Below are 24,456 nucleotides of genomic sequence, written 5' to 3' on the forward strand. Positions count from 1 at the left end.
AGTTAACATAAACTGATATAAACACTATCAGCCCATCTCGCATCATTTTTACATGTCATTTACTCTTTAATACGGCAAACGCTGATTTTATATTCAGCACACGCAGGTACAAAAATATACATACTTTACATAGCTAGATAAATAGATAGGCAGACAAAAATAGATAGACAAATATATAGATAAATACATACATACATACATACACACATACATACATACATACATACATACATACATACATACATACATACATACATACATACATACATACATACATACATACATACATACATACATATGTAATATATATATATATATATATATATATATATATATATATATATATATATATTTAACCATCTCGACATTGCATACCAACATATATATATATATATATATATATATATATATATATATATATATATATATATATATATATATATATATATATATATATATATATATATATAGGGTACGAGATGGTTAAATACATGTAGGTATATAGTTATATAGTTACGTCACCACATCTGCAGCTATTTCCGTAATTACGTATGTAAATACATTTATGTTAAGAAGCATGCTTACATATTTACAGTTGTGTTGAATATAACGATTTGTAGATTACAAAAGAAAAGTAATTTGAGGTGAGGAGTATTTTGTATCTCAGCAAATGCTGAGTATACAGACCTTGTCACGTTTCCTACAGTTGTATTGTTAACAAAGATATACATAGCATGGCTTCGATTCAATAAGAAATTGGTGATTCATTGTGTCTAGTAAATGCTACGTTTCACATCGTGGAACGGTGAAACTGTTTAATTCATATTCTCGCCACGACCACCAGCATAACAGCGATATGTGTTCAGATTAATAATTGAGTATTTTCAAGGTCTAAAGGGATGGTCACTCATACAAGATAATATCTATAGCTTTTCCAAACATTGATATTCAAGAAACATCGCCCTTTAGTCGGTTTCACGTACTTCAACTTCCAAATTTCCAGAGTGGGTTATATTAGAGAGTCTGAAGGGCTCTATGCGGACCGCAACATATTTAGTATAGTGAGGATAACAATTGACCTATATCTGAATGAATGTGTGATCTAATGGTACAGCGAGTCAATTTACCGCTGGGCTACAATTTAAAAATCCGCCCCCTCAACAAACGACACATTGATTCATCGCACTTAACCGGTCTAAAAACCAGGGAAAAAGTGTATAATTTTATTGAATTTCCTCACAAGGTATTGTTTCAGATTTCATCCAACCATCTCTGCTGTACAGAATAAATAAAAATTGCATGTCTGCGGTCGACCTTACAAAAATACATCTGTATCGTGTTAAACACAGTTAAAATGTTACCTGAAAGTCCACATCATTGATATTCACATCAATGGCCTTCAGAAGAATTTTAATTTCGAATTGTCCGAACACTGACAAGCAACTATATTTCGGTGACGTAATTTCGAGAGTGTACTTAATATTACGCACATAGTGTGAGAAGACAATAATTTTTAAAATTTTCAACATCACAATGCTGTATAATATACGAGCTCAAGAGGTACTTTATTCATGATCAGTGACGATTTGAGTACCCAGGTTTAGAACGACAACTTTGTCAAGGGTCCTGAACAAGATGTAAAACAATTGTCTCTATTTTGTTATTGGCCTCCGGTAAAATGCCACCTGTACGAGTGAACTGTAATTGCAAGTGAAAACCAACTATCATGGCACAGAAGTAATCTAACGCATTTGATTTCTCCACTAAATATGAAATCTTCAGATTTTTATCTCAGATTTTTTATCTTTTTTATCACACCCTTTCAATAAAGTCGAAGACATCTGTTAAATTGTCTTCAGCGTGACACAACATGAGCCTAATAATAACATAAACAACGATCGATCGAGATATTGGACTCTTGGATAGTTAGTTTGCAAATACTATACATAATGATGAGTTGATAGATTTCAAAAAAGTGCATTACGTATATGAGGTGAATGGCAATAATATTCGTATTGTGAGAACCTTTAACGTTTGGTATGTTGTGGAATATCAATTAGCAAAGCCTGAATTCCCAAAAGAATGCGTGTTGTTTTATGCTGACATTGGAATCTGACAGAAAATTGCGATGACATATTCAAATGAGATAAACGTGAAATTTATGTAACGGATGTAGATGTTGCTGTAGATTTGACTACCATATACTGTCTTCTATCCACAGGCGATTGACATCTGGATGCTAGCATGCCTAATGTTTGTTGTTGCGTCTTTACTCGAATATGCACTCGTCCATCACCGCATAAGTTTAGAAGAATACCATGAAGGCAGTATAATAAAGGTAACAACTCATACGCGTCCTGTTGACTCTTGCTCTACCTTCGACTCGGAGGTCACATGTTTTATTAACGTCATTCAATTGAATGCCATCTCAACTCCTCAATTCGCATGTTTTGCGAGGTCATGTAGTGCTGTCACACCAATTTATTGTCTTCTAAGTCGCAAAAATTAATTTTAAGCAGTTCAGACTATGAATTGACTCGTTCATATTGACGCCCCATGAATGAATATATACATATAAGATTAATTGAATTCGATTTTGGTTTACATGATCAAAACACATTATTATACCTATGTTTAACACCACTTTAAAGAGCAGCACTCTCACTGTAATCAACACGAAGACAAATCAACAGTTACTGTATTTGGTGACATTTGATGCAATTATGAATAAGACGTTCTGTATGACCCGAATAATGCAAAATTGTGTGAAGAATAATGGTTCGAATTCTCTGGCATCAGATTCTTAACTCTTAAAATGGTCGCTAGAGAACGTTTTTCCTGTGTTTATACACTTTTCACTGTATTGATAATTTTTCAATGAAATATACTGTTCTCACTGATTATCGCGTTGACCTAAGGTTAAGAAGGAAATGCATCGAATGTTGATTAAAATGCAAGTTTGTTATTTTCAACCATGTCAGATAACCAAAACTAATTGGTGTAGCATGGAACTCCATGATTTATATATGACACACCGTACCTTCTAACTTAAGACACGCTTGATAAAATACAAAAATCAATAACAATGTTTAACTTGTTTCTTTATCCTGTTCTGAAGGCTTTACGAAAATTGATAACTAGCAGTCGAACTAGTAGCTCTAGCAGTCGAAGGCTGGACCCGTCACACACAGAACTACAGACTCTGAACTCAGTTACCCCGTCTGTGGACACAGACATAGAAAGACAAGACAGCATGAAGAGCAGGCGACCACGCGGTGTCAACATCGATCGTTGTTCTAGGATACTATTCCCGACGGCGTATATGCTCTTCAATGTGATATACTGGTCGTCGTTACTTACTGAGGACGAGCGGGAATACGACCCGCATGTAGTTTGATTGCTTTATGAATGCTTCCTGGGAAATTGGGTCTTGATGTATTCACAGACTTCGAAACAAAGCCTGAATTTCTGCGACGTCTACATGCCGATAATGGAAACTAAAAATATTTCATTGAAATGCGGAAGTTACAGTTTCCTTAGAGAAGATAATATTGTCTCGCAGTTTACTTTCAGCAAAATTGTTCATACCAGCCCTGCTACTGTCATTGATATTAACAATTCCCTTGCTCTCTAAACTTTACGTCAGGCAATACGAAACTCAGATATATTTACACTTTAAGGAGTAAAAACAATTAAAATCATACAAGCTGACAAGTAACTTATTACCTTTCCTAATCAAAGTTTCTAGCAATTTTATTTGATTAATAGCCGTAGAAGTTATTGCATTGAAAAGTGTGGTTAATAAAAATACTGCTCTTTACTCTCCTTTTTTGCACTTTCACTATTAATATATCGTCGTCAAAACGAGTATTGAAGCCGAAGTGAACCAGTACCACGTGGGGTCTCTGTGTCAAGAAAATCGTTTTTGGCATCATGTTGGCCGCTATTACACACATGCTAATCGCAAAACCCACATTCATTTTCATAGCTATCCATTGAATGGATGAATACACGTACTGCAACTGCCATCATCGAAGAGAACAGTCATACGGCCTTTCGACCTCTTTTCCGTGATCTGCTATCTACCAAATATATTCTCTTTGACAGCCGGTTGTGATTAGTATACTAGCTTATTTTTAGAAGACTAGGCGTATCAAATGCATCCATGTATATTCAAGCGGGTTACTGACTATATATAACATTCAATTGTCGTTTTTCTATTTTTGCAGAAGATTCTGAAGAATTATCATGCTAATGTTACCGACATTCCCTCGAGTCAAATATCACGAGGAAAACCATGGACTATTTCACACTTAAAATATATTTGCTGGCAACTTTTGCTTATACACAATTTCGGTTTCTAAGTCATGATCTGCTGTATAATTATAACAACAATATGGTAGTAGCGTACTATATTTCTGGAAACTAAATATGTTAAACTCACATAAACGTTGCTATTTGAATAGTTACGTAAATAATGATATGGTAGCTTAAATAACTACTCTATAAAAGATACATGTGCATCCTGCAAGAACTGCGATGGCGTATACAATGTCGCACAGTAAACATTGCGCCTTGAAATCTACACCAGTTCTCTGGCACAATAATATTCGAACTTATCTATATCGTGAGCATAAACCGAAGAGGGAATCTGCTAGCTCGGATATAAGAAATCAAAACATTATCAAAGTTTGCTCATTCTTCTAGAAAAATTTTTGGTTTCAAAATTCGGTATGTCCTCGAGCTCGACAATACCATGTTAAGCGTACAATTCAAACAATATCGATACAGTCCGATACAACACTGTGCTACATGGAACATGTAAGAGGCTTCAGTTGCTTTTTACCATTATGTATAGTTTTCGTTTAACAATAAAGTTTTTATCGATATAAGATATCGGTTGTGGTATACCTTGTGTGGCAATACAGGTAGCACGAACCGAGAACTGGAAGACTTCCAATGAATATAAATATGTCAACCGTCCAATGGTTATTGTCAACCCTCTTTTAAGTTGAAAATAGTCGATGACCAATATATCTGAACTGCTGTTCAGTGATGCGTAAATCGATATAAAAGGTATACATAATTGTGAGCCCTTTTATCACTTTTCATATTAATTGATTTGTGACACTGTAGATCAGTGCAAGTTAGGTAGAAGATTGTGAATAAACATTGCTGTATACGTGTAAAAATTGTGAAATACTAAATCACAGCGCCCCAACGAACACTCTTTTAAATGTATTTCATCGCCGCGTCCGAAGACTCAGAACAGATTCTATATCAACAGCAACGAATACCTTCGGTTGAATTCATTTTTCAAAATAAAATACTAAAATGTATAACATTCTATTTCAATTAGCACAGGTGATTGCACGAGTGCCCGTGACAGAGGGTAGTAATATATATCATGGCCGTTGTATGCCATGAAAAGGTCACATGACATGAAAATCTCCATGAATACATATTAGATATTCGGTCTATCTATCTGTCTGTACCCGCCTCTATTTTGTAACCTCCGTAAGTGTAATAATCTCCGTAAATGTAACGTCAACCATGATTGTAATAAATTACACCCATAAATGTAATATCACCCATAAATGTGACAGAAATCAACCATAAATGTAATTAAAACACAAACCATAAGCATAAATGTAAAAAACAGCAATAAATGTAATACTTGCTAACAATACAATGTATATGTAATAAATCTACAATCTCATCGCAATTAAAGAATTAGCCCTTAAATATCTATGTGTGTAATAAAGGGAAGGCAACCCCATGCATTGTTTTTGTTCAGTGTATTTCTTGTAAGAGTATCTCACGTTTTGCGTATAGAACTGATTATCCATGGCCAGACACGGCTGTAATATTATCTGTGTGTCAGCGCAGTCTCTACTCCAGAGTGGGAAGACTATATAACACCTCATCCTTTAACGCTATATTTCGAAAGTTCGCCATAATTCCTTCATCAGTCGCTTAAAATAAATCTTTCGTGGATAAATTGTATGCAAAAATTAGAGTTTGTTCAATCACTTGGGAAGCTAGGATGTCTATTCTTGTTCTGCTATGTTCAAGATCGTGATGTCAAACGTATCGTGTTTACTAGATTGAACTATAGGCCTATATATGTGTCGTCGACATGTTTTTTTATCGTACGTTTCTATAAGGTTGTATTTTCTCTGTTGTTTGTTCTAAGTTGTCTGTTGTAAACTTTGTGTGGTATCACTGGTCGACCAGCTATTTTGACGCCTCTTTGAAATGTAATTATTAGTGTCTGCATTGCTGTTCCACTTACTTTATCTAACGGTTTGATTGGTATCTCGCCGTTTTCTGATAGTGTTCTAATGTATACTATTCCGTGTTTAGAAAAGGAAACCTAGTTTCCGGATAGTATGCAATAAGGTTACACTAGTCTTATTAACGTTTAATATCTACTCAGGGCATTGATAGAACACGCACAAGTTCAAGTTTACTGCATTTACAGTTGAGTTTTATTACATTTATTGTTGCTTTGGTATTACATTTGTGGTTCTCTGCTGTTACACTAATGGCTGACTGTTTTGTTACCTTTGTGGTCGATAATATTACATTATGGTTGATATCACATTTATGGAGATTACTAAATTTAGTGAAGTTACATCTCTCTCTCTCTCTCTCTCTCTCTCTCTCTCTCTCTCTCTCTCTCTCTCTCTCTCTCTCTCTCGTCGCAGACCAAGCACCAAATGTACCCACTAATGGCCAAGACACAGACTGGGTCCCAGGGATCTGAGCTCCTTCATTTTTTGCAGGTAATAGTAGGGGTCATGGATTAGACTGCAAGAATAAGAACGGCAAAGCGCCTTACCTCTATAGGCTCTCGTATTTGTGCGAGTGGGTACAATAAATAAATATATCACGATAGAGCATGAAATAATAGCGGAAATTAAGTTGGTCTACAACTGATACAATCCTGTAAAAATTTCAGGAACTAATTTCAACATGTTCACGTTACTTTATCAGAAAGAGCTCGCTGCTTAATGACGACGATTAAATGCCAAAGGCATTTGTGAAATTTGGGACAGTGTTGCCTCGTAACAACATTAACGTTTTGAACTGTTGTAACAACAGCAGCGGTACTGTTACCATGTATAAAATTGTCTCATTGCCTACAATACTTCGAATGCAATTAGCAATTGTCCACCTACAATCATCTCCTTCGGCTAATTTTACGACTCTTAGTCTCTTGCAATGCCACTTCTTCTAATAAATTTTATGGTGTTTTGTGGATGGTCGAGTCGACTTTCGGCTAAGAAAGCAAGCAAGCAAATAGCAAATTTTGATATAAAATTGCTAGGAAATGGGGAAATGTACTATTCATTACACAAAATTGCCATTACTAATGAATATTTATTTTATGTACATAAAAACTGATCGTAATTTTACTTTCTCCGATAGTTTTCAATTCCACGCTTGTGCCTTTCTTGGTTTAGTTCACCTGTCGTATCACTTTATTTGTTTGAAAATAAAAGATTTAATAAAAACAAAGTTGCATGTAGTACATCGATGCATGCTTGAAGAGGGAATTGTCTTTACAAAATGTAGATCTTCAGACATGATGTCTGGTTTTATCAGCAAGTGCTTTATGTATTACTTTGAAAAAATGTGTTTCGTTTTCTGACAGATAATATTCATTATCTCGTAAACAGTGTATGGGTATTTCTTTTCCAGAAAAGAGCGTTACGTGTACTATCTTTTACAATTAACGATGTATTTATCGGACACCGTTTATTTTCTTGCTGTTACAGTTAATAAGGTTTGTAAAATAATGCCCCTGGTTACCTCTTGTAATTTGTTCACCTTCCAAAGTGATGTCAACGTTTATCATACATGCTACACATCCGGCAATGTTATTCTCACGCTGGTAAGGGGAGCTTTCCGTTTCGTTACCGAGCATCAAAAGTTTGGAAAGATTTGCCATCTTGAAAGTGTAAAACGTGCATGTAATGTACGCAGGTTTAAAATTTGTTAGAGAGTTTATCAAGAAAATGTTCCTTTATAGCAGTGATATTTAGTCACGTATTCCTACCCCGACAATGGTATATGAGAGAAAGAGATATAGTTTCATAATCCTTTGTACATTTTCTCACTTCACAGTATATGTATTTCGTGATCATTATGCGAGCCATGAAATATAGTACTCTCGGAGTAAATCGCGTCAAAAGTGTACATAAACAATTGGTTTATGTAAGTGTGCTGGCAAATTGTCTTCTTCCTCTGTGAAAATAAGTAACCTCCCCGACCACTCTAAACAGAGATGATGAAAGTTTCATAACCCCCGCTCGTTCGGGCGCTATTTGTACAGTATAATTTCATGGTTGTGTCGTTATAGTTTTAAGTTTTTACAGATATAATCTAACGATAAGTATATGGCTTTGTCGTTCAAATATTGATACTCATTGCCCATGAACGTGAGACATTTTTTTCAATTGTATTCCGCTGTTGTAATTCCCAAAATATAGTTTTGTGCATCTGCTTTCTGAATAACGGTCAGATATCAACATAATCGTTATCTAGCAGCAAAAATCTTAACTTCTAAGTGAACAGCAGGTATTCGTTTGACATTTAGTCTTGACATGTGCCTTGTCCAACCTCAGCTAAAGCGACCCAGCAACCTGGTATTTCTACTCTACGTACAGTTTGTGTGCAGGACACTGAAGCGTTATAGACTGACAAGGGAATATTTTGATGAGTCAGACAATACTTTAAAATTATTTAAATTAACACAAACAATAGCAAGCAGGGCCAGTGCTGACAAAATGACGTTCTAGAACCTCCGGTACGGACATGTCCGCTGTTACCTCTGGGTCAGTGATCATCACTTCGAGGTTGTCACGGCACTACTGTAACCTTTCAGTCCACCGGAGATAAACAATGGAACCCAGTACAACAGAGTATTTTAAAAAAAGAGCAGCCCATAGGCTGATTTATGGCGCATTTGGAACAAAATGTTTGTAAACGAAGTAAAGCTGTAGACGTCTGCTCCCCTGTCCACTCCGAAGAACTCTTTCTCCCTTTCCTCATCACATATCTATACATGCTCTCATCCAATCAGCAACTCCGAGAAAAAAGTTGCCAGTTGCCAAGAAATCTTTTGTACACATGTTCTTCTTGAGCTGCATTTTTGCCCTGGATATAACTCGCAACAGACGGGTCATTTAGGGTAAATAGCTTGGTGTATTGTTTCCACTAAGCCAACAGCCTTAACTTTTTATAACAATGTGACCTGCATGACTGAACTGACTCTTATTGTATATACTCCCCCTCTAATGGCAAAACTGATTAAACACTGTGATGTATATCTAGACAACAGAGTCATGCCTTACGAAGCACGTTAAACTTTGAACTCATTGCCACTGCACGTCGACGCCTGGTACAATAAGCACAATCACGTGATCAATATACTGGCGCAGTCAACGCAGAACAATCTCGACAGTTCTATTGGTTTAAATTTTATTTTGGCGTCGGCCCAAAGCTGTTACAAAACAGGTCATAGCTTAGTTTAACCACTAGCTGAGGGAAGAAGACGTCTCACCCTGACTTTTAAAAATGGCCGTGAAAGCCGGGCGACAGATGTCTTCGTCGACAGACAGCAAGGAACAGAAACCGTCTCCACCTCCAGAAAACAACGGTGACGAGGAAGAGACAAGTAAGTTATATCGTTGTTCCTAACGAAGTGAGTAGTTTGTAGGAAGCATGTAAAATCGAAACTAATCGATTTACCGAGTACAAAATGGCTGCCAATTCATAACTTCCTGCTTCTTTCTCTTTGTAAATTTGAATATAATGCGAAGGAAAATATGAAGCTAGGTTCTGATTTGAAGCTGTTATTTTCTGGAATGGAGAAATGTATATTTTACGTAACTTAATGGACATTAAAATGGTATGTTTTGTCTTGCTTTATCACTCACTGAGTTTGCAAAATTCAAGACAAGAGCAACTGACATTTTATTGCTAGACCGGATGATAACACCAACAGAGTAGATTCTTCATCTACATGGATTTTTAGCTTTTTCTATACTGTAGGAGAAGTTTCAAAAAAAATGTCTCAGGAGACAGATTTTCTTTGCAACTTTCACTTTGATTCATGATTATCAAATTCAGAACTTTAATAAATTGAATGTCATAGTTTACAACGGCCTAACTTCGTTTCACTTTATCCACTTTATCTCGGAATATCTAATATCTTAATAAGCATTACATTGTTTGATGTTATAGACAGCCGGTAACGAGTTGCAGATTAGTTGAGAAGATTGTCGAGAATATGTATTATGTTACCGTAATTTTGAACATGATTACATAGAGGGTTTGTCAGAGAACTCTTGAAAGAATATCAGTGACTAAAATATAATCTTTTTACATTTGCCGACAGTATTAAATGCTGAGGGGACATCTGTGCGACTTATGTAATCGCTTTGATAAATCTGTGACGTTGTTGTCTCAAACTGAGTAATCAATATTTAGACAGGCAGCGTCACAATAATTGACCTCTACTTTGAAAAAATAATTTGCCCTCCACCATCTCCCGTCCCATTTTTGAATATTTTTACAGCCTGGTCTTGAAAATCTTGAGCTTCTACTAAATCATTTGATTAAAAAGGGGGAAGCTGCTGGTGCGTGCGAAACCAGGTTAAATGTTACTTCTTCATTTTGAAATGCTTAAAAAACACACTTAGCTTATCAGTCGCAATCTGGAAAAAAATCGTAACAAATAACGCGGTTAGGTTTTTAGCAGTGAAAAAGGGGGAGGGGTTAAGCACTCTGACACTAACTACCTGTCATGAGTAAAGTGTCACTGAATACGTGCCAGGTACACTAAAGAGAGAACTACATACCTTCAACACGGAGAACACCTCAGTATCGCATGGTTTACTCTGTCTATATAGAGGCTGATCAGCTGGTTGTGATTCGACACTTATAGGTGAAACGGACTGGTTGGATGATAAATGAGTAGATTACCTGAGAGTTTTGCAAAATTAAGAAATAAGGAATCGGCAGGCTGGCAGGGTAAAAATTGAATGCTTGTGCTTTAGCTTTATATTTCTAAAACACTTTTCATTGTTTATCATTGGTCACTGTAGATGTTAAAAGTAAATATGGTAACCTACATAGGTATTTGAAGAGAACGAACAGTCTAACACAGAGTAACATAAAAATGTTCGCTCGCTCACTTCGTTTGGATGACACAGAGTTCGACTCCATAAACTTCGCTTACGAGAAGTACGGACTTCATGAGATAAAGTACCAAGTCGTATCGCAATGGAAAAGTAAACATGGCGAAGAGGCGACTGACGAGTGGTTTGCTCATTCTTTAGATGAGGTTGGCTTGAAAGACGAAGCTGAACACTTTAGACAAGGTAAGCATTTCCAGGTGCCAAAACTTTAGTGCCTTGTTGCTCCATTCTCAATAAACTTTACCGATGTACCAAAAAAAAATTATATGGATGAATATTTTCCATTTTGGGGACAAAAATCGCGTCTGTTGATTGTTTGTTAGTTGTTTAAATATATGATCAACTGTGGCTAAATTTAGTGCTAAGTAGCTTATCCAAAGTAAGGGACCAACAAAGGCAATGACAGTGAAGCTTTAAATAAGATCTATCGCTTGTTTCTCGCAAAAATAAAAACTAATCTTTTTCTTCAATTGGACGAGTGCAGATATGCTTGGACTGCTGTAATGGTTGCAAATACATAAATTCTTCCGCAGCCTACGGAACAAATTACCTAGTTCGATGTTCTTTGAAAATGGCTATTTTCAGCAAAAAACGATATGAACAATTACTCTTATAAAATGCGGTTCCACATTATAGAACATTCTTATAGATGGAACCTTTAGGTGTTATGACTTGCTTTAAAGATAGGCTGAGTAAAGACACAACTAGAAAAAAGAATTCCTCCGAAACATAGCTGCCAAGGAACATGTTAAGTACAAGACTAATTTGCTAGGGATTTCTGTGATTTAATTTCGCTGTAATTCTGGAACGGAGTATTTTCAAGAAAAAAGTTATGATTCAAAAGCAATATAGTCACGAAATAGTAAAACTATCATCGATAAGCATTGAGTTAGAAAAGCAACAAGATCTGAATTAAAATAGGAAAGACATTGTTTTCCGGTTTAATTGAGAGCCCAAATTTAGTAGATAGTTTCCTGCGTCACGAAAAATATTAGGATAACAAAGGGAAGGAAACATGGTAATTACAGATTATACAATCGTACATTCTTTTCTTAATCTTTTCTTCCTGCCTGTACTTTTCGCTTTGTTATGATTTGATGATTGCTTTAAACAGGGACGTCGAAACGGCCAATGGAAGAGACAGGAAGCCCTGGTGGTGTCTCTGACTTCAAAGATAACCTACCCTGTAAACATCTCCAGTCTTCGCATCCATACACCTCACTGGATAGCTGTGTCTCACGTGAATCTCCTCCGTTAAAGGACATTCCTCAGGCTGAGCAAGGTTCTTCCAGTCCGGCAGACGCCCAAGCCCAACAGTCGACGGTTGAACAGCAAACAAGCGTGCAAAGCTGGGATTTGCGAATTTGGATTCTCACTGTGTTGATGGCGATCCTGGCGTTTGTGGTGGCTACGTATTCATTATATCATGAACAATATGCTGTAACAATCATAGTGGTTGCAGTTGCCGCAGTTTTCTGCTTGGTATTCTTGGTATTAACGTTAAAGGTGACTCAAAGTAAGTGTCCAAACATTGTTTAAAGTGATAAGTTAATAGGAGTAACAACAGTTCATTTTAAAGTCTTGATGTTTTCATCGTTGTCGATCGCCGTAGTTTCATTGGATGTGTACAAGCACGTTCTGTTTATTTGCGAGGTTTTCTGATGGGTATTTTATCCGTAGTTTGTACGTAAACTTAGCCTATGTCTGTTTACTCTAATTAGAGAAAATTTTCAAAGATTATGCAGATGCCCCTGTTGAGTTACGGAAACCACCAGAACTCTTCAGTGCTGCCCATGACAAGTGTTTGGATGGTATCAAAAGAAGCTTTGAAGAATTCAAACGGAGTCCTGATTACAACCATGGCATCCTCTTTCAGGTAAATCTATTCGCCTTGAACCCATTGAAAATCTCGCATTTACCCGTTTTGAAGACCCAGTGTCCATCTTAGGGGAGGGAAAGACAGAACCGAGCTATAATACAGTTATATGGCTTTTAAGTCGGAATATATCGTTTTCAATCCTGCAAAAGCTTTATGAAATATGTAGCGATGAACAAAACAATGTCTTACTATACACATTGTGAACAGTGCAAAGCATTGTATTTCAGTGCATTGCATTGCATCACTAAAAATTACTATGTTAGTTAAACTGTGTAGATACAAAACACATACAATAATTGATTTGTAATCGCATGGCTTGAAACCGATTTGTACACTCAATATAACATTCTCGAGAAATCTTACTTTTAGCGGAAAATATGCCATTTGTTCACTGTAAAATCTAATTAACAACATATATGTCTAACCAGGTAATGCCTGTATTGATTTCATCAAAACTTGTAAATAGTCATATGCTAGATAGTAAGGTGCCAGGTTTGGCGTAAGCATGATAATTTGTTTTGGATGTCAATTGGAAAATTTTGAAAAATATATTCCAGCAACAAAAAGCATGCTATAACAATGAAAATATTTAAATTGCGTCTCTGCCATGTTTTGTTTTATGAGTCGTAAGTACAGTATTGCATGACAATGTTGTAATGTCTTGGTGTTGCTTTTGCTGTTTGCATATTATTGTAGGTACTGCACGGCCTGGGTGGCTGCGGAAAAACAGAAATTGTCTCCTCCTATGCATGGAATAATTGGCAACGATACACGGGAGGTGTTTTTGTTTTGAACGGCCAGTCTAACAGTTATATTGACTTTGGCTTCAAGAAGATACTAGAGGTAAGATTTTATTACCACTAAGTGACTTGATATTAGAACCTGAAAGTGTTTAAGGAACAAATTTAAATATTCTTGTGGAGTGGTTAAGTCAGTCATGCGTTCTGAGTAATTCAAGATATTTGCAAAAGAAGTCGGCCTTTTACTAGAGGTGCATTTTTCAATGTAAATTTGTATGACATGAACATTAGTCTATGGCATTTGCTGGATAAGTGAGTCTTCCTAAAGTGCCTCCCCAAAGTGAATGTATTCCTGAAAGAAGATGTACTCATTCCGTAGTTATGACACATTTATTCCATTTGTCTTGATGATCATGACTTTTCGGCGTCTCGGTCTACATGTTTCTGTTTTCAATCGAGGATGTATAAAGTTGATGACCCGTTAGCACATAAGGGGAAGGGTCTCAATATATTTTCATCGTTATTGATATGTTTATTATTATTATTATTTCACCGAGTGATAGTGGTCAAATAATGAACTATATCAGCCTTTGAATAAATTAACTTGTATTATCTTTATCATTGACTATCTGAGGCTCATTCTGTACGCCTGCTAACTTTCTTGAAGATATGAACACGTATTTTCGACCATTTTCTGTGAGCCATCGACGGTTTCTACGATGTTTGCTCGATCGCGCGTACAACGCACTGAATACGTTGGAGGTCAAAAGTTCAAATTCAAGCAGGAACCATCGACCACTCACCGAAAAACGGTCGAAAATACATGTTGTCACAGTCGGGCTCGTTAGCAGGAGTAGAAAATGAGTCTCAGATAGTCAGTGATACACTAGGTATAATTTATTTATTGCATGCTTTATTTATTTTATTATTTTGCGAGCTAAATCTACGATACCGGTCAGTCTCGTAGTAAACTGCCAACGAAGCCTATGCGTTGGCTCGCAGCTGGACTGTGACGATGACCCCAATGACCCGATCGTTCGATATACGGCACAAGTACCGCTGCACAGTAAGTGAGGCTACCCACAATTCCCCTGATTTGTTCACTCAGACATTTTTTGCTAAAGGCTTTTTCAATTTTATCAGTTTCTTAACAATTTTTAACTTACAATTCAAGTTCAGGATTATTTGTTAAAACTATGTTCCTAAATTATTGATTATGTTTAAAATTCAAGAGAAAATTGAATGAGAAGTTGATGTTTGGAGGTGCTAAAAATTGCACACTTGTCAAGATAAAGTTATCAGCAACTAAGATGGTCTTATCATACCACCTGTCAGACATGCAAATTTCCTTTGTTACGAACAGTAAAACAAAATCAATACCCTTTCTTTCGCCAACACAGCTGCAACTTATTCCCTTAGTTTCCTTGAAAATATTGTGTATGGCTGTCAAAAATTTATGTCGACAAAATTACAAAATTGCTATCTCCTCCGCGAAAAAAGGGTTGATCTTCTCATTATTCACAGTGAGAAATCAGAAAATTATGATGATCAGAACTATGTTGCCAGAATTTTGAAATATGGACCGAGTTGTTCTGTGTACAGAAGAAATTTGCTTCAGTTCAGTGAGTGATCTCCGTGTGTACAGATCATGGAGGATTGTGGGTAGCCTCACTTACTGTGCGCTGTACCGCTGCGATATCACAGCTACTCGGGGACAGACATTCGGACTCTTAAGCTTTTACAAATCTCTTCTGATAATACTACATGTGGGGGTTCCTTTTAAAGCTCTTGGTGAAAGAAAACTTTTCACTGGCTTAGTTTTTGGAAATTCGAAAATTTTTATTTTTCTCCATAGAGTTAACACAGGGATAGCGGCCATTTTGAATTTCTAATATCGGTAAATCTTAGGTAATTGTTTCCCTAGTACCAAAGCTTACACGGTGACCCCCTATTTTTATTCTTGATTTTGAAAGAAAATGTTTAAAAGATTCCTCGAGGAAAGTTACAGCAAAAGTTTAAGTCTTTCACTTTCGAGGTGCATACTACCTTAACCACTCCACAAGAATATTTATGTGTTTGGATCAGAAAAATGTTGCTCAAAAATACTACAAGACGTTGAATGCAATGTAGATCAAATACCCTCGCGTTTATATATACAAATGAACATGTTAGAGGGCACGGAAATAAGTAGATAAATATTTTTGAGGCCTAACAGATCACAAAGGGCTGATATGCAGAGGAAGGCTTCAGAAAAACATGTGCTTTTTTTAAAGGACAAATCATGCTACGCTCCTATATTTGCATAATGTTTTATTGATAGCCTGATCTCAATCTTTTTATCATTTATTCTAACACAGTCGATAGACTGGATTTTCAGGAATGGTTCACGATTGAGTCCAATTATAGTCAAGGTAGCAAGCTTTAAGAAAAAAGAGAATCGTTAAAATTTACGGTTTGTTATTTAGTCAAACTAGAAGCCTCTACGAGTTGTTGTAGAAAGCTTTGTTTATTTATTAAAACCATGTAAATAATAGTAATGGAACATTTATTTCAAGAAAATGAAGATGGATCTTTCAAACGAGGAGAAAACTCCAAATAATATTCGGCGAAGTGTACTCAATAAACTGAATGAGAGGAAAGATTGGCTGTTAATCATAGATGACGCAGATGACCCTGAACTGCTTTGGCAGGTATTAGAAACACCTAAACCTTTAAGTGAGGGACATATTCTCGTTACTTCCCGGGTAAAAACGGTATGGGACGAATTGTCTACTAACAAGATCAAAAAAATACAAATCGAGCCACTAAGCGAAGACGATTCAGCCATTCTCTTACTAAGGCTGACTACACTTCACCAGTCAAAGCCGTTATCTCTTAGAGAAACGAAGCGGAATCTGAAACGCATGTCATCGAAAAACCCTGCAGAGTACCGTGCGATAATGTGGCTTGGAGGAGAGCAAGCACTTCATGGCCTGCCACTCGCGCTAAAACTGGCAAGTAGGTATGTTGCAGAGCACCACATCAGCTTCCAAACCTACAAAAATCTTTACCTAACGTGTAACCTGGATGTCCTTCCAGCGAGTACTTCAGAACCGTTAACAGGATGGTTGAAACGCCATGGTCTGAATCCATCGTACGCCGTCGGTTTGCGCTCAGTTGTTGGTAAGGAGACGATTAACATAATGTCGTTAGATGAAAAACAGCTCCAAGAAGGTCCAATCAACCTCAGTGGTACAGATCTCACGAAGTTCCGAGAAGCCATACGAGAAACCAATAAATCCGACTTCGTAAAGATGGCGGACTTAGATAAAGAAAACATTGTAAAGACCTGGTCGATTAACTACAATGAAATTAAAAAGGAGAGCCACACAACAGAGTTTTTACAACTCTGCTCCTGTCTATCATCAAGAATTCAGGTTGCACTGTTCATCGATGGAGCTAAATATCTGAATATCGGTGACCTAAGAGAATTCTTCATTCCGAGGAGTTTAAGTGGTAGATATCATGGCAAGGAAAACATACATATGAAAGTTCTCAAGTTGTTCAAGACCTTGGAGAATGTTTCTTTCGCCACTAACATAGTTGGTTCAGAGGAGGAGGAAGAACACAAGCGCAGCCTTTCACGAGAAGGCGAGTACACAATCCATCATGTCCTGCAGCAGGTTGTTTTTCTACATTTCATGAGCCACGAAGAGAAGATCAAAAGCTTCAACAGTGCCCTTTCAATTTTGGAAATGTTATTTCCAAAGCAAGAGAAGTTCGAAGATTTCAGAACCATGCTGTGCGTGATCGTCACTCCATCCTTGCCTTCCACACACTTGCTGTCAGTCAACACATGCTGTCGCTGGACAATGTCGATATTTCGGGTCTCAGTAACATCCATCCCCTCTTCACAGCAGTCAGTACTTATCTACTTAGACTCGGACGGGCCAAAGACGCAAAAACGCTTTGCAAGGCCATGTTGCACATCAGTCGCTTACGGAAGCTGGACGATAATCTACAGTTCGCTGAAGGTATGAACCCTTTAGTCATCTACGTCAACGGAGTTAAATACTGCAATTTACTCACACTTATGGCTTTCTGTACTTATGCAAATTGGTACACAAGTTTTTTTCCCAGGATTTTATAGTTTTAGAGTATATGCATTGCATTTGCCACGGGTAAAATTTAATACTTTGAGCATAAGTAAAATGTTTAATGCTTTAAATTTATAGTGTGTGTATCTGTAAAAAGAGCCACTGATGTTCCTATTTGGTGTCTTTTCTAGAACTGACCTACCTCGGGAGGGCGTATTTTCAGACCAAGGCATTAGATAAGGCTGAGCGATATTTTAGCGACAGTATTGACGTATACAAAAGGATTACTGGAGAAGAAAACATAGAAGTTCTCAAAGGCATGTACAGCTGTTCGAATAGATATTCATCATTCATTAACCAATGTTACATATAATAAGATTGGACGGAGAAGGTTCCAGCAGCTTTCAAGCGCATTAGCTGGGGAAAAGGTCTTGACACAGTTTTTCATTATCTCAGACTTACCCGGGGCTTGACCAGAGCTTTGCGCCAAAGCCTAGTCAAAAACTCCACAAGTTGACGAAAATATATCGTACATACACATTTAATCTTGTGTCCATAGCTCTGGTTTTATATTCGTGCAAAGTAACGTAATGGAAACTTTGTCATTCGACAAAGAGACGTGAAAAAGACAGTTCCTTTAATACCAGACACAGTAATTTCTAACGTATTCCTTGATATATTACATTGCACACAACATTTTTTAATGACACTACCTATTGAAAAGAAGAATGCATTGTTTGAGGAAGTTAACGTCGACGCTAACTAATGCTTAAGTGATTCTTTTATGTCTTGATTTCTCGTGAAGTGAAACAAAGACTGGGAAGAGCAATGCAAGACAATGAAGACTACATGAAGGACAGCAACAAACGTGAAGAAATTGAGAGATTACTTACAGAAACACTGAACATGAAAAAGAAGATCTTCGAAAACAAAGACGAAAAAGACCATTATACTGTAGCACATGGTAATAATTTTATCAATGGCATACAATTAATTTATCTTTTAAAATTTGTCAAATTCAATATACCGTTTTCACAATCACTCGAAATCATGTGACACTTATTGCCAGGTAGCATATACGTTAAAGTGAAATAGAGGAAAAGATGATGTATTGAAAAAAAATTGAAATCAAAAAGCATAAAACCAGTGTAACAATCATCATTAAGGGAATCAATTTTTTTATCCTGTAGCCTTGCACCAGCTTGGCTGCTTCTATCAGAACACAGGAGAATTCGAGAAGGCAGAGGACATGCTGAAAGAGTCTCTGGAAATGAGAAAAAGATACTGGAAGAGAAAATATGGCACCATTGAAGTGGAAGATGTAGCTATTGGGATGACACTACTGGCACGAAATAATATTCTTAACTCTCTCAAAGATATCGAAGAGACTAAGACGATTCTCACATCAGCGTTGGAGATTAAGGATAAATGCATGGTATCAACGAATGAATCATACCAGCTGGGTTAGTGAATGTCTCTACAGATTTGAATATAAAATACTATACAGGAAGATTTCAATTGCATTGGCTTGTCCGTCCACTCTGAGCTGACTAAAACCGTTCTATACCGGTTGTTCAATCAAATGTTATGAATGACAAAAATCTTGTGATAACTCAAAACTTTACGGTAAAACAAATTCAATAAGGAAGTACATTGTTATATTCTACTGATATTCTTTTAATTGATGATGATGATGATGATGATGATGATGGTGATGATGTTCATGGTATCTTCTCTTAAAATCCTGACAGGTCTGTATTACTTAGCTATGTTTTATCATATCATCGGTGACGACTCGAATTCTCGTGACTATTCAAGTAAGATCGAGATAGATGAGTACAGAACACTTTTCGATAGAAACAGGGACGAAAAGGATCGTGCAAAAGGTAGATGCACTTTAACTTTACTCGATTCAGTCATACAAGTATCCATCCATCATTGTTCCAAGGGCGGAATGTTTCTTATCTAATAGTGCTACTTGCCTTTGATTGTTCTACATAACCGTTTTCATATATAAATACTCATATATTCTCATGCACATGTACATGCACTCTGGTGACTTAACATATTAAATTACCAGTTATATTGATCACTTTGCATCGACAATGTTCGTTAAACGTTTTCATTTTGAGTCTCTTACCAAGGCCAAAACAATACGAGCGAGCTGCATACTCAGATTATCCCATGCTATTTATGCAAATCAGCGTTGGTTTATATTGGTTGAAGCCAACTTTCAATTTAACTAAGATCTGACAGTCGGTCAAAAGAAATTATCAGGTAGTGAGCTACCATGATTAGATTTATATTATTATTATTATTTTATTATTATTATTATTGTCGTTATTGTTGTTGTTGTTCTTGTTGTTTTATTTAGTTTTGGTTGTATAGTTGTTTTTGTTGTTTCTTTTCTTGCAAATCACAATTTGCTGGTACCAAGCATTTACTTTGCGATATTTCGTTCATTTCAGTTTTTGAAGTGGAAATGGTTTGGATGTAGGATGTTAATGTCTGAAGCCCACTGAGCTCCAAAGTGATACATCGATGGTTATGAAGTCAAGCCGTCATTCGTCATTCTAAGCTACCATGGAGTTAAATGCATTATCTTCTGAAGTCATAGAAGAACCGAGAACGATCAAAATCTCTGAAAGATGAACTAAATGAAAAAGCCAACACCTAACATTGAACAGAGATCAAAGAAAATCGGGCAACGATAGTCTTAAAAATATACCCGTTGATTTTTATATATAATCCCATGGTATTTTTCTCTGTTTGACGTCATCTGTGCGGCTCCGCGAAAAGCACGAGTATACGATGACGTCAAACAGACAAAAATAGCCGTGGGATTATTTATTATCACATGAACAGTCTTCTTATTTTTCTTTTGACGTAGATGGGCCAAAATTGTAACAACTTGCATGAATTTCGTCGCGATTTGTGTTTTACTTACGCGTTTTACTTTCATTTAAGAGTAAAGCGGCTAGTCTTTCAGGAGATACTTTCATTCATAAATCCCGTTAAGCTAAAGTTTTGATACATCGAACGGTATCTCCACCAACCAGACGTACGGAATCGGTCACGTGAACGTGTCGATCATTGTCTCGCGCTGCACCGATGCCAAGACAAGTCGGCCATCGGCGGACATAGCTTTCACCGTGCTAGCGACGGATAGCCATGGTATTCAGAGTTATTTGGAATATTTACAAAAATGCAACCGATCAAAAGAGTAATTCTTATTCTCAGAGACGCCCTGGCTTTTGAAAATATCACACATGTTTACGACCTTGGCGAGCGCGAAAGATTCCGTTCGATGACACACAGGGTGTACCTCATTGCATGTTTGTGCCCACGACGCGTAACGCTACCGTCACAGGTCTCTGCCGGTGTCAACTCGTCAATCCCGATCTCGATCGTCAATGTTGTTGTCCTACGGACTTTAATGTTTGCAGTGACATATATCTCACCCGTGGATACATTCTAATTTTATTTGACGGGAACTCTGTTTTGAGTGTTGTCTAAGTCAACTTTCGAAGTACTTCGGATTCCACAGCCCTGCACTGAAGCTCTACAGCTAATGTCTTCCCTACAGCCTTACGCGCCGCACTGCAGGTTTCATGCCGAGCGACAATTAATGAAGTTTTTGTGTGATGAAGGAAATTTATCGTTGTTAGTCGAATAACTTTATGCTTGTGCCTCCTATGTCGCTTTCCCAAAGATTATACTGTACTCATTATTCAGTGGAACTAGCGTTGAGGTTTCGGCTTTATCGCCAACCGGGATCGCCAGGTACGATGTCATCCACATTGAGCCTTATACGACTCGACTAGCGCCACGACGTTAACTAAAGCCATTAATATAAAACGATCGAAGGTATCCCCATTCCATTCTTGGGAAAAGCTATAGTTTTAGCGACTCGAAATTTCTTTGAAACAATTATGCTTTCTAAGTTTCCATGTCTGGATTATCGAGTCACCTTTTTGTAACAATGTCATTAGAGCTAGCACGACATCGATCCTGCCAAATCTATCTCGTGTCGCGACCTGCATGTATGAACGGTACCATGAAGAAAAAAGTTCCGGTTGATGACGTACAACAGGGGTAATTCGGATTTCTTATCCGTCCTGTTCTACGTCACACAGGTGGCGATTCGGGCCTGTTCATGTGATAACGTTATTTATCCTTGCATAAGGTAGATTGTTTCATTCCTTAAGAAATTTAGACCATTTTACTTTCAAGGACAGGTGAGAATTAGTGAATATGTGGGTATAGTTTTCCATCATTTTTTTCATTTTACTATGGCAGTATAGAATTTGAAACGATATCATAACCTTGTTTGTGTTCCAATACATTTTTGACACACAGGACGTCGACGGCTAAACTGTCCAAAGTAAATCATCTTAATATCGCAAATTGCGGTAGAATTCATTTTAAATGTAACACTTGGTGAGGGTTATTTTAAAGCTCCTGGAGTAAGAAGCATTTTCACCTTCATAGTTGTTTTTTCTAAAATCGAACATTCTATTTTTCCCTATAGAGTAAACACAGAGATCACAGCCATTTCTAATTTTAAATATCGATTAAATGTTAGGTAATTTGCTACCCTAATTCAAAACTTAGCACGGTGACTCCTGACTTCTATTCTTGATTTGGTAAGAGAATGGTTGTAAGTTTAATTGAAGAAAGTTTAAGCAAATTAAAGCCCAAATCTTTCACTTTCGAGCCGTGTATTATGATTTATTTTCTGCTTTAAAATTTAGCTACATCCGTTCGTTTGGTAATGTATTCATTGCTTTGATTTAGCTTTATTGCGACTTTTTATAGCGAACATGTATGTGCTAGTGCGTCATGAACTCTGTATAGCGGATGTCTCTTATTCAGACAAATTATAACAAGTTAGGTTGGTCATTGAACCACTCTTTTTTATGTTTCACGTTTAGCCGAGCAATTTTGACCGTGATGTATTTGCTGTGTGACGGGTTGGAGTACGAATTCGTGAGTTTAAAATCGTTCGGGAATCTACTGAATTACATTGACAATCTATATTACTCTAACTAAGTTAGTAAGTCACTAAATTAATATACCAAGACCAATACAGCTTAATCCGCTTCACTTAACCTTTTTCTGTTGTAACCATAGTCGTTTAAGACAACCACTGTGAACGTACGTAACTTTTTATGTTATTCAATGCAATAGTATTCATTGTATGTTGTTTTGAATTTCGGAGTAATTCCAAAGAATTTTGCAAAATAAGACCACTCACCAAATTTAGGCGTATTTTTTCCTTTAATTCTAAAATTAATGGAGGACAAGTTCAGAACAGCAAGACTTTTCTCTTATCTTCATACTTGACTTATGACAGATTTAAAGGGTCGCAAATTTCCGGTGACTGAAATTCTGATTGTATAACTTCTCTTTTAAATTGTGGCTATGGAAACCGGCTTGATAACAATATCTACAATGGCGGAAATTATTCAATATGCCGTGAACTAATTGTACTACACTGGATTTGATCACTGAGTAGTATGCCACAGTTGCAAACATTTTGATGAAAAGCATATATTGTAATTGTTATCATTATGATTGACCCACTTAAAAAGCAGACTTTAATATCATTGAATGTACATATATTTCTACAATGAATCTCATTGTACGTATTATATCTCACTATCACTAAATTGAACATAATGTTAATATTCTTTAAAATTGTCAACACCGTTATCAATGTCTTATTTTGCATTCAATTATTGTATCCAGCATAGAAGTGAGAATAAACGAATCAAGCCAAAAAAAGAAAAAAGAAAAGAATTTTGCGCATCGACATACGAGACTTTACATTATCTTAAAAGCTTGCAAGAATTTAGTGTAGTGTACATATGGCATAGTATAATCGCACATCCATGGCCGGAATTGAATAATTCTGCACGTTGTACATTTTTACATTATACTCATTCACAAAGTACATTTTTTATGTAATATATGGCCTACGTTTTCTACATTTCTCTTCCAGAAGATTTCTCTTCTAGTTTCGATCCTAAAAGGCAATATACCGGCACGAATTCGTACCGTCAACTATAAATATATAAATAGGTTGGTTTTGGCAGATCCTATTCATCATGGTGTTATTGTACGTTTTTTCGTACTGTTGGTAGTATTCACTCGTTAACTCGTCTTAGCCTGCTACGAGGTACTCAAAATATTCAAAGAAATTTTAGAGTCCGACATAGTAGTTGTTAGAAGTTGGTTTGCAGGTTTGTTATTTTAGATACACAAGGCGCATTACAAACGATTCCTCATAGGTGTACACGTAACACGATACATTGAATGTGTATTGTTCTAAAATGACATGCGTGCAAAGCCCATTTCTGACAACTTCTTTACCGGACTCTAAAATGTCTAAGGTGCATAGATGAAAAATGTATCATGTGCACCCGAAATGTATTGTTTCTGATGTGTCCAACGCTTATTAAATGACAAATGTGCAAGCCAATCTCTATCAACGTCGTCTAACTTATAAAATTTCTAACGTGTATTACAATCGACAATTATCACCCGTC

The 24,456-nt window shown here is 36.6% G+C and overlaps 2 protein-coding genes across 4 annotated transcripts in view; both read left to right on the forward strand.

Moving 5' to 3' along the window:
* LOC139121764 (glycine receptor subunit alpha-1-like) overlaps nt 1–7,798 on the forward strand; it is a 98,385-nt gene extending 90,587 nt beyond the window's left edge. Inside the window, exons 8-9 of one of the 2 annotated variants that reach the window (XM_070686903.1) lie at nt 2,222–2,338; nt 3,119–7,798. In XM_070686903.1, coding sequence (XP_070543004.1) covers nt 2,222–2,338; nt 3,119–3,397 — 396 coding nt within the window. In that variant the 3' untranslated portion in view covers nt 3,398–7,798. The remainder of the gene's footprint in view (nt 1–2,221; nt 2,339–3,118) is intronic. The other variant, XM_070686904.1, reaches the window with a different exon arrangement.
* Nucleotides 7,799–9,451: 1,653 nt separating this feature from the next.
* LOC139121763 (uncharacterized) lies at nt 9,452–22,830 on the forward strand. 2 transcript variants are annotated; one of them, XM_070686901.1, is made up of 11 exons: nt 9,452–9,685; nt 11,118–11,393; nt 12,325–12,726; nt 12,932–13,086; nt 13,786–13,932; nt 16,385–17,842; nt 18,097–18,222; nt 18,711–18,869; nt 19,096–19,368; nt 19,657–19,791; nt 20,374–22,830. In XM_070686901.1, exons 1-7 carry the CDS (start codon nt 9,586–9,588, stop codon nt 18,100–18,102), a joined length of 2,544 nt encoding a protein of 847 aa, XP_070543002.1. In that variant the 5' UTR covers nt 9,452–9,585; the 3' UTR covers nt 18,103–18,222; nt 18,711–18,869; nt 19,096–19,368; nt 19,657–19,791; nt 20,374–22,830. The 2 variants fall into 2 exon arrangements, with proteins under 2 accessions (XP_070543002.1, XP_070543003.1); XM_070686902.1 differs by having other exon boundaries at nt 9,472–9,685; nt 12,947–13,086.
* Nucleotides 22,831–24,456: the final 1,626 nt, after the last annotated feature.

The sequence above is a fragment of the Ptychodera flava genome, chromosome 21 (genome assembly GCF_041260155.1).
Source record: "Ptychodera flava strain L36383 chromosome 21, AS_Pfla_20210202, whole genome shotgun sequence".
NCBI lineage: Eukaryota > Metazoa > Hemichordata > Enteropneusta > Ptychoderidae > Ptychodera > Ptychodera flava.

Excerpts from the sequence above, each read along its gene's own strand:
- LOC139121763 (XM_070686901.1), top strand. The coding sequence starts at position 9,586 with ATGGCCGTGAAAGCCGGGCGACAGATGTCTTCGTCGACAGACAGCAAG. Across the intron at positions 12,727-12,931 it reads AACGTTAAAGGTGACTCAAA|AGAAAATTTTCAAAGATTAT; the intron begins GTAAGTGTCCAA and ends TACTCTAATTAG. Across the intron at positions 13,933-16,384 it reads GCTTCAAGAAGATACTAGAG|AAAATGAAGATGGATCTTTC; the intron begins GTAAGATTTTAT and ends ATTTATTTCAAG.